The following is an 11,333-nucleotide window of genomic DNA, read 5'->3' as shown; positions in this document are numbered from 1 at the left end:
GTGCTTCTGGTGATCTTGCCAAGAAAAAAACATTCCCTGCACTTTTTCATCTTCATCGTCAAGGATTCATCGAATCACATGATGTCCATGTTTTTGGTTATGCTAGAAGCAAAATGTCTGATGACGATTTAAGAGACCGCCTTCGTGGGTAAGCTAGTTTTGATCATCAATGTTATATCACTCCATTTATAATATCTCATAAAGATAGATTCTTATAGGGATAACTTTTTATTGATGTATCAAACTATGATCGCCCAATGTATATTACATATATAATTAACTACATGTTATATCTATTGATTGTAATACCTTTTAACGATAGTGTTGCCTTTAAAGTTGTCATTATCGTGCATAGAAATATTGTACATAGCAGTTATATATCTACTTACAAGGTGAGAGTTATTTTTTCTTTTTAACAGCGATTGGGATCACTCGAGGGGGACTAAACCACCCGTTGCGATCATCTCCCGTTTCGACTATGCCGATGCAGCGATAATAGCCCCGCCCCCATCGCTGCCCGGGAGGAAACCTTGAAACCGATCCAAGGGCACGACCAAGTAAAACCCCCCTCCCCTTTACCCCCCAAACGATATGAGAAATGTGACATGGGTGGATACTTCATGGCAGGGATGAAATTGTGTTTTTTAATATGTAGCCAACGGGGGTCGAACTCCTGACCTCCCCTAAAGGAGGCAGGCCACCAACCGCTGGACCACATCACAACTTCTACAAGGTGAGAGTTATTAAATTGTACGAACACTTTTATGCACGTTAACCACAAACAGAGGCGAAACTAGGATTTTTTTCACCGGGGGTAAAAAAAAAAATTTTAACCGTAGCAATTTTTTTGGACAAAATTTGAAGAATTTGGGGCAAAAGTTGGAGATTTTGGGGTAAAAATTGAAGATTTTGGGGCAAAAGTTAGAGAATTTGGGGCAAAATTTGAAGGTTTTGGGGCAAAATTTGTAGTTTTGGGGGCAAAAAAAAAATCCACCGGGGGCAAAGTCGAAAAATCCAAAATTTTTACACTGAAAAAAAAATTCACTGGGGGCGGCCGCCCCCCTCTGCCCCTACACACTTTCGCCCCTGACCACAAATCTATGGGTTGTAGTTAGAAAAATCATTATTGCATGATAGTACGTTTCAATAATTGCTATTGTATATATCCTATAATTAACGTAAAAATCCGGCTGCTAGTATTTTGATGACATGACAACTATGTTATCAAAAATGTTGTAGGTCAAGTAACAAGAGGTTGGATACATAAAATTGTAATTACTGAAAGTTTAATACACAAAACAGACAAAAAAATGGATTGACACATTGACACAATATAATGCATTCATTCAATGTTCCACACTTTAAATAACCTCATGTATAGACATTAGTTAGGTAAATAACTGTTTTCTGTTTTCTGTTTTCTGGTAAGATAGAATAACCATGACAAAGATAATGAAAATTCAAAAGTAAAGAAGATATTAATATTAATACATTTGGGATCAACCAAAAAGTGCTGCAATTATCGCAAGCGTAAACAAGTACATTTTGGAAACTTTCAGATTTTGCGAATCGCTTGTTCCTGGCGTACTTTTAGATGTGGTAGTAAGACACGAGATGGGATTAACACGTTGGCCGCATCTAGCTGGCAGTTCTTGAGCTTTAGTGACATTTATACCAGCTATTTCGGCTTCTGTAGTACCTTGATTGCTTATCATGCTACACAAACACTCTGGATTAGACTTTATAACCGATTTTAAAGGCTCGCAACAGCTATTAGGGGGATCTTGTTGGTTTCGCTGATTATTCAAGTAATTGAGACAAGGAAGCAGCTGATTCATGCATTGTGATCCTACACCATTGTTTAGTTGTGCGTATGCGTTTCCCATTAAGATCATAACCAAACTTATGATTATCATCATCTTCATAGAATTCGTTGAGTTTATCATCTTCATCTTTGTTTTGTTTTCTTTGTGTTAATTAGCTATTTTGGTTGCGAAATTGTGCTGATTTAGTTACTTGTAATACATATGTGTAGTATATAAATAGGCTTTGATATGATGCATGGTACTAGTTGGTGAATGTAGTTGATCAAACTGACAGCTTGTTGACTTTTTTATATAAAAATTATATGCAGACTGTCATGAGGTTCTAAAATAAGTTGAACTACCTGAACTCTAAACAAAAATATGCCAACTAGAAGTATATTTGTATAGATATATCATTAACAACTTATACTATATTCTTTTCATATTCTTTCTGTGTCATGCAGCACAAAATTTTGACCTACTTATGGGCTTGACATTGACTTTGATTTTTTTATTTTTTAATATTTTATTTGTTATTTAGTTACTTTTGTAAGCAACAAGTTAATCACTTTTTTTTTTATAAATTTTGCCTGCAGATACCTTACTCCATGCAAAGGTTGTGAAGATACACATGAGGAAGATGTCTCAAAGTTTTTACCATTGGTAAACATACATGGGTCTAAATAGCCACCTTCGTATTCTTCTATTGGCATTTCTAACACATTCAACGGTTTATAGTTTCAAACTGTATATATTAAACTTTTTTGAAAACACCTATGGTATGCATTTAACTTTCTATCGTGTAAACTAGGTGTTTTCAAAACATGAATACATACAACGGAAAATATAGTTTCAAACTGTATATATTAAATTTGCTTGTGTAGATCAAATACGTATGTGGGCCCTACGATTCTGAGGAGGGGTTTCAGTCGTTGGATAAGGAAATATCTGCATATGAAAAGTCGAAAGACAACACAGGAGGACCTTCCAGAAGACTCTTCTACTTTGCTCTTCCTCCATCTGTATATCCACATGTCTGCAAAATGATTAACAGTTTTTGTATGACCAAATGTATGCCCAATTCTAAATTCGATACTACTGTCATTTAATTATTTAAATAAATCAAGAAGGTTATGTTATTACTTTTTTTAATATTTAATATTTCACAGCTGAGGGTGGTTGGACTCGAATTGTGGTTGAGAAGCCTTTTGGACATGACCTGAATTCAGCTGAAGAACTGAGTAACCACTTAGGGAAACTGTTTAATGAATCACAAATCTATCGTATCGATCATTATTTGGGCAAAGAGTTGGTGCAAAACTTGGTAATATAAATTATTGAGACTATATATTTAATGTTTTAATTATTCGTTTTTTATATTTAATGTTCTCTGCTGAATCTGTTTTGAAACTGCAGCTGGTACTTCGTTTTGCAAATCGCTTATTCTTGCCATTATGGAACCATGACAACATTTCAAATGTGCAGGTGTTAGTTCGAAACACATTATATTTGTTATATGTACAAAGTGTAAAATGTAATCAATTTTACTGTTTAAAGTCTCTCGTACATGTATTATCCTTATTTCTCTTGTATTGTCTTATTTTCATTCAGATTGTATTCAAAGAGGATTTTGGAACTGAAGGTCGCGGTGGCTATTTTGACCAATACGGGTACTTCAAATTCTGTTACTTGTCAACAAGTTCAAACTAAGATTTTTTTTTCTTAATCGTTTGTCCATATCCATTGAATGAATTGGATTGTGCTAATTTTGTCCAAGAGTGCGTTTGATTTCCTAATGTTGAACCATTTAGCATTCGGTACATTTTTTAGTGACATCTGAATGACCAAATGATGTTGAACCGTTAGCAATCTGTGCTGAACCATTTAGAGTTATCAGTATGATTATTGTTTTAGTGAATTGATATATTTTGGTTTGTTTGGCAGAATAATTAGAGACATTCTTCAGAATCATTTACTACAGGTACAAAGAAAAGAACTGATCCTATTACAAATAACCAAAATGTTAATACTACACTGAACCTTTGTTTTCACAATTGCATTTAACTTTAGTTAACAAACAATTTGGCACTTAAATATACTATTTTACGAACCTGAGTCTTTCATGACTTAACGGTTAAAAGTTTATTCGAAATTCAGGTGCTGTGCCTGGTTGCAATGGAAAAGCCTGTTTCTTTGAAGCCAGAGCATATTCGAGACGAGAAAGTGAAGGTGTATAATTTAAAAATTAAATATGTTTTTTCAACACTCTTAGTATTCATTTACTCAATAAGTCCTATCATCATTTTATATGAGGTGTCAAAGTGGGCGGGTTGGGCGGATCCGAAATACTGAGATTAATTCGATTGTGATATTGTTTTCAGGTTCTCCAGTCTATTCTCCCAATAAAAGACGAAGAAGTTGTTATCGGACAATATGAAGGCTACAGGGATGATCCAACAGTTCCTAACGATTCAAACACTCCCACTTTTGCAACCATGGTTCTCAGAATTCACAACGAACGATGGGAAGGTATTATTATTATTATATATACCTAAAGGCTTTTTTATATTTCTTGAATTCGATCGCTAAATTCCACAAATAACAACGTATAATTCACGTTGCAGGAGTTCCTTTTATACTAAAAGCTGGGAAATCAATGAATTCAAAAAAGGCTGAAATCAGAGTCCAATTTAAAGATGTTCCTGGCGACATATTCAAGTGTATGTACGTTATAACAACACGTTAGCCTTTAGCAGAATTTGTGCACAAGTAGTTTTGTGACAGATTTTTAAAAATGGTCTAAACTACATAATAAGCATGCAAATCTTTCATCCCTTGACACCTTCATTATAATTTGAGCGTAATTAAAATAAGGATTTTTCTAACGACGGCCCTTGGGCTATCGTTAACGTACATTAATATGTGTACGTAGCGGTTACTATTGACTTTTTAATGGCGGTTATTGAAGTATATAAGTGTTTTTGCATGTTAATGACGGCCCTAAGGCTTTTGCTAGAAAAACTTTTAAAATAAATAATTTAAGAACATATCAACTCGAGTTTGACCAATACTTCTTTATCTCAGGTAAGAGCAAAGGTAGAAACGAGTTTGTCATCCGACTGCAACCATCAGAAGCCATTTACATGAAGCTAACGGTAAGCATATCTAGACAAAATCACACAATTGGTCCCTAAAGTTTGTCAAAAATTGCACGGGTGACCTCTTTCTAAAATTTTGATCCTGATGAGTGATGACCTTAAAGTTTGCAATTGTTTCAGTTGTGATCCCGGCACTAAACTGGTCTTTCTATCATATGATTCCGGGCCTTTTATTAACAGACAGATTTCTTAATTATGCTATATATATTTTGTCATTTAGCTTAATGGTTTCTAATTGCTGAATAATAATTTGATCACAAATGAAGGTCAAGGAACCTGGGCTTGAGATGAAAACTACTCAGAGTGAACTAGACTTGTCGTATCGACAAAGATATCAGGATGTAATCATTCCAGAAGCGTATGAACGCCTTATTCTTGACACGTAAGTATAACAACTAAACTCAACCCTATATCATACTACTATTAATGAAATCATTAAATTCACACATATATGCATATTTGGTTTGCAGAATACGTGGTGACCAACAACATTTTGTTCGCAGAGATGAGCTCAAGGTATATATGCATCAATGTTGTAAAAGTCACTAGTCGCAAACTAGTCTAGCCTGGTACTAGTCGGACGTTGACCTACTTTGACTTTGACCGTAGTTGACCTACTCTGACTGTAATTGTCCTACTTTGACTGATGTTCACCGAATAAATTTAACTTTAAACTAATAGATCCGACTTTGACTGAATGAATTGGACTTTTTGACAACTTTGACCGAATAAATTTGAGACTCAGTCGAGGACTAGTCTTACTACTTCAAAATCCCGACAAACATAATACACATACACTAACTACTTTATGTAGCGTAATTGTTATAAACACAATCTAAGAATGATTGAAGTTTAATCTTTGATGAGATCAGGTTGCTTGGGAGATATTCACACCATTACTGCACAAAATAGATAATAGCGAAGTGAAATCGCTTCCTTACAAGCCAGGAAGTAGAGGCCCAGAAGAAGCAGATAAATTGGCTGAAAAAGTTGGATATGTTCAAACCCATGGCTATGTATGGATCCCACCAACATTGAGTGCTGTTTAGCTTAATCATCACCATCATGATTAGAGCACACAATTAGTATTATTCTTTTGAAATAAGGTTGTTTTACTTTACTGTTGCGAATAAGCTCATAAGATGTAGACAACCATTTTATAGTTAAGAATAAGCATCACGTGGTCTTTGTTCATAACAGCCTTTTGATCAACTGTTAATTTTTTTTTTTTGGAAGGTAAGGATTTAGAATCACTGATTGGGGAATAACGCACCCACGCGTTCATTTTCCACACACAAGCTTTCAAGATGAAACCCGAACCGCATTACAGGAACCCAATCCATCAATCTATACGGAATGTGGACCAGGTTTGAATTCTGAATGGATCCGGAAGGAAAACCTCCGGGGGAGGTTCGAACTTGAACCACTTACTCCCCGCCCAATTCAAAGTGATTTTATTTATTTTCATTTCAATGAAATAAAAAGCATTTTCGGTGATATCATTTTTGTGTATAATTTATCAAGATCGAATAAGATTGGTGACAAACTTTTTTGTCAAATTCAAATGTACGAGTTAGAATTCATTCGCTGTGAAGTAAAGTTGTAACAACTCAGTTAATCATATTTGAAACCAGAAATGTCTAACGACCCGTCCTAATCCATCTGGACGAATACATTACATTTGGTTACATCGCGAGGTACTTGACCTCTATATGATACATTTTACAAACATTGCATTCGTTTTTAAAAGACATACTTTCATTACATCGAAAGTTGACGGCATGCATACCATTTCATAATATATCCAACTATAATTGACTTAGTAATCTTGTTGAACTCAACGACTCGAATGCAACGTCTTTTGAAATATGCCATGAATGACTCCAAGTAATATCTTTAAAATGAGCAAATGCACAGCGGAGATTTCTTTAATACCTGAGAATAAACATGCTTAAAAGTGTCAACTAAAATGTTTGTGAGTTCACAGGTTTATCATAAACAATCATTTCCATAATTTTAATAGACCACAAGATTCTCATTTTTCATAAATATCATTACACTCGCAAGTGTATAAAAATTCAATCGTATGATGAACACCTGGTAACCGACATTAACATAATGCATGTAGAATATCCCCGCATACTCGCAAGTATGCCATAAATATTGGCAATCGCAATCACCATTTAAATCAAAGTACTAAAGCATTCCAAATTCCAGAATGGGGTTTGTTAGGCCCATAGATCTATCTTTAGGATTCGCGTCAATTAGGGGTCATTTCCCTAATTCTTAGGTTACCAGACTTGAAGGGGCGATATTCGGTATAATAATCCAACCATACAATGTAGTTTCAAGTACTTGTGTCTATTTCGTCAAACATTTATAAAAACAGCGCATGTATTCTCAGCCCAAAAATATATATTGCAAAAACATTTAAAAAGGGAGAAAATGAAATTCACCTAATGTATTTTGTAGTAAAAATTCATATGACGATATTGAACAATACAGGGTTGACCTCGGATTCACGAACCTATATCATTTATATATACATTAACACATATAATGGGAATCACATAATTTCATTTATTAATATATTATTTATATTTTTGTGGTTATATAGAATTTATACTAAATTTTATTTAAAATAAAACGTATACTTATATTATATCTTTAATTATATGTTATATAGAGTTATTCGTTAAAATGCTAGTTTTGGAAAATAAGGATTTACTAATAATAATAATAATAATAATAATAACTTTATTAATAATGATAATACTGATAATAAATGATAATGATAATCTTTAATAATAATAATAATAAGTTATTTTATTTTTATAATGGAAACAATAATATTGATAATAATACCTAATTCTAATAATGAGTAATAATAATACTAACTATGATAATAAAAAAAAATATAATAATTTAACTAATAATGTTATTCTTAATAACATGGTAATTTTAATTAATAATAATGATAATAATACTTTTGTTAATAATACTAATAACATTAATAGTACTAAAAATGATACTAATGTTAATATTTATAATTGTATTATTTTGATAATAGTTATAATAATAATAATAATAATAATAATAATAATAATAATAATAATAATAATAATAATAATAATAATAATAATAATAATAATAATAATAATAATAATAATAATAATAATAATTATAATAATAATAATAATAATAATAATAATAATAATAATAATAATAATAATAATAATAATAATAATAATAATAATAATAATAATAATAATAATAATAATAATAATAATCATAATCATAAGAATAATAATAATACTTAAAATAATAATTATTATATAAATAATACTTATAATGATACCATGATAATAATAATGATAATTATAACAATAATAATTATACTCATAATAATAACATTAATCATAATAATAACAATAATAATCATAATAATAATAATAATAATAATGATAATAATAATAATTTTTAAAAGTATGAACTACCTTCCAGAGCCTTATCAAAAAGAATTGCACCAAGACAGGTTTGAACCCGAGACCTCTCGCTCCTAAACCAACACACTAACCATCTAGGCTATTCTGTTTTTCTGTTGTGTAACCCAAAATATATTTATTTAACCCATAATTTCGTATTCTATCTTCTTCTTCCTCAATTAAGTCGACAATACCATGACCCAATCAACTCAGTAATTTACCAAAATGTTTTGAGCCTTGTAATTGATTATGAACGACTTGTGTGATTATTATTAATTTAAAAAAAAATAAAAACGAATCTGTAACTGCAGGGTCTGCAGTCGACTTGAACACTCAAGAACACAAATCATGATTTAAAAATTGAGACTGTTTTAGACAAAATTTACAACACATATTATGTTTCAAATCATCCTTATAAACTTTCTAAATCCTTGATATAACTTAAAACCTCAAATTGAATTCTAATTTCTCGATGAACAACTCTGTTGACTTTTGCAAACCAAACTTTGACTTCAAAAATTCGTGATCAAAACGATGAATTGAGGTTTGAGAATTTACAGAGAGTTTGAGTAGGATATGCCAAACAATCCTACATTTATAGAATTTGGATTTGATTTCGAAATTGAACATTTGTAAAAAGGTGTCACGAACAGAGGTGTTGCTTCTGTGCGTTTCTTTTTCAGGCTCTTCCTCAATTTGCAGCATATAACTTATAAAGTGTAATTAGTAATTGTAGTGGAAACATGAATTAATTTTTCAACAAATCGTTTGATTTATGTAGGAATTGTGTCGACAGCATAATCTAATCAAGGAGAAGAAGACAGAAGAAAATATATAAAGCAGATACAGATGGAAACAGATATCGTATATTAATCAGATTTCGTACACTCTTGATTTTGATTTATAACGAATTTTGTTTGATATCAGATGGATTGGAATCAACTTGTAAACGAGAGCAAAACTTAATCACAGCTTGATTGTGATATAAATTACTTGGCGTAAAATTAATTATATGTATCTGTTATATATCTGTAATTTATCTGGCCTATATATCTGTATAGATTTATATATCTGTGTAATTATATACATGTATATAAATTAGTCTTACTTAATAATAATACTCTTTATATAATAGTAATGATAATATGATTATTATTGATAGTGATAAAGTGATAATAATAACTATAAGGTTTATCTCACTAATATTTTTAATAATACTAATACTAACTATAATAATGATAATAATATTAGTGATAACTACAACAATTTATATATATGTATATCAAATTTCATATCTATAGATAACAACATTAATATCACTAGTTTGATTTTTAATATTAACAGTAATAACAGTCTGTTATCACAATTATATTTAATGTATTAGTTTTTACATATTATGTATTGTAACTATGTAATATATTATATAATAATGAGTATTAAATTTTTAATAATTATATTTAATATAAATCATAATAACTAAAATTATAATTTTTCTACTAGTTATAATAATAATAATAATATTAACAATGATAATTATAATATTAATAATAACAATAACATAACAATTCAAATGTATAAATATTAGTTTATAATTTGTAATAATATTAATAGTACTGATAATAATATTTATAATAATAATATAACAACTAGAATTAACTTGCAATTTATATTTTACATATTAATATTACAACTTATTACTTATGTAAGATTTATTGGTTGTATAATATAAAATTTAACATTTATATACTATATATATATAGACTCATTGTGATATCAACTTAATTACTTTGTATATTTCCTTTCTTTTCCAATTCAAATGATTAAATTATATTTTATTAATTTCCATTATCACATAAACTTTTATTTATATTTATATATATACATATTTATCAACAATAATTTGTTCGTGAATCGTCGGTAATGGGCGAATGGTAATTGAATATATGAACATAGTTTCAAAGTTTTCGAGACTCAACATTATAGACTTTGCTTATCGTGTCGGAAACATATAAAGATCAAGTTTAAATTTGGTCGGAAATTTTCGGGTCGTCACAGTACCTACCCGTTAAAGAAATTCCGTCCCGAAATTTGATCGTGGTCATCATAGCTAACATTAAAAATGTTTTCATGACGAATTTGAGCAGATAAATAGAGTTTTATTACTGTTGAGTAATATAGATAAGATAATTCGATTACTCGAAGAGTACGAGTGAAGCTATCTCTAAATAGTGAAATGTGAAAGACATGTTTCATCATAACTTATGACTAGTCATGGTTGAATTCTAGAATTCAAGGAATTTAAAGAAAATCTTCGAAATCTATAAGATATGATTCTTCAGCGAGTAAAGAAATTAAGATCTCTATAATTAAATACGGTGATCTGCCTCGATTACTCTGTCTGATATTTCCATTATAAATTAATCTCTTTCATTCTATTATTCTCACCATTCTTATACTTTCTTTCTTAGTTCATACATCCAAAAGATTGTGAAATGCTTAATCCCGTTCTAATCCTTGATATTTTCTTAATTATCATTTCTGTCATCCTTCTTTTCAATCTTCCACCAGAAAAATCTATTTACTTCTACTATTACCTTGGGGTGATACTATTCTTAATTATACCGTGTCTTTATATTACTATTCGTATTAATATCCACGGTTTGTAACCTCCGTGTTGTTATTGGGCTTTATATTTTCTCTTATATTTTGGAGCTCTTTGCCTTTTTATTATCTTCTCGACTCCTAGTAAAGCGAGTAACGGTCCAGAATTCATAAGTATGGAACTTCGATTGAACTTAATGTTCTAAACAAGAAAGAACGTAATTGCACGATTTGATTTGTCAAATTACCCGAATTCAAAAGAAATGATAGGACTATCAAGAAAA

General features: G+C 30.5%; 2 protein-coding genes across 2 annotated transcripts; one reads left to right on the top strand and one right to left on the bottom strand.

Annotated features, from left to right (window-relative positions):
- Positions 1 to 1,499: 1,499 nt before the first annotated feature.
- LOC139868565 (non-specific lipid transfer protein GPI-anchored 30) lies at positions 1,500 to 1,952 on the bottom strand. The gene has a single exon (XM_071856899.1). It carries the CDS (start codon positions 1,950 to 1,952, stop codon positions 1,500 to 1,502), a length of 453 nt encoding a protein of 150 aa, XP_071713000.1.
- A 188-nt stretch (positions 1,953 to 2,140) lies between these two features.
- Positions 2,141 to 6,065, top strand: LOC139868563 (glucose-6-phosphate 1-dehydrogenase 6, cytoplasmic-like). Its single transcript, XM_071856898.1, has 14 exons — positions 2,141 to 2,145; positions 2,402 to 2,468; positions 2,690 to 2,876; positions 2,975 to 3,129; positions 3,222 to 3,290; positions 3,417 to 3,475; positions 3,750 to 3,786; positions 3,963 to 4,034; positions 4,187 to 4,334; positions 4,430 to 4,525; positions 4,890 to 4,960; positions 5,230 to 5,345; positions 5,434 to 5,479; positions 5,836 to 6,065. Exons 1-14 carry the CDS (start codon positions 2,141 to 2,143, stop codon positions 6,010 to 6,012), a joined length of 1,305 nt encoding a protein of 434 aa, XP_071712999.1. The 3' UTR covers positions 6,013 to 6,065.
- Positions 6,066 to 11,333: the final 5,268 nt, after the last annotated feature.

Source organism: Rutidosis leptorrhynchoides, chromosome 9 (assembly GCF_046630445.1).
Source record: "Rutidosis leptorrhynchoides isolate AG116_Rl617_1_P2 chromosome 9, CSIRO_AGI_Rlap_v1, whole genome shotgun sequence".
NCBI classification, from domain to species: Eukaryota; Viridiplantae; Streptophyta; class Magnoliopsida; order Asterales; family Asteraceae; genus Rutidosis; species Rutidosis leptorrhynchoides.
This window is presented reverse-complemented; position numbering and strand designations above follow the sequence as displayed.

Bases quoted from the DNA above. Each gene is read 5' to 3' on its own strand.
- LOC139868565 (XM_071856899.1), bottom strand. From the start codon at position 1,952: ATGAAGATGATAAACTCAACGAATTCTATGAAGATGATGATAATCATA.
- LOC139868563 (XM_071856898.1), top strand. The intron at 5,346-5,433 runs GTAAGTATAACA...TTTGGTTTGCAG, and splicing joins GAACGCCTTATTCTTGACAC to AATACGTGGTGACCAACAAC. The intron at 5,480-5,835 runs GTATATATGCAT...TGATGAGATCAG, and splicing joins TTCGCAGAGATGAGCTCAAG to GTTGCTTGGGAGATATTCAC.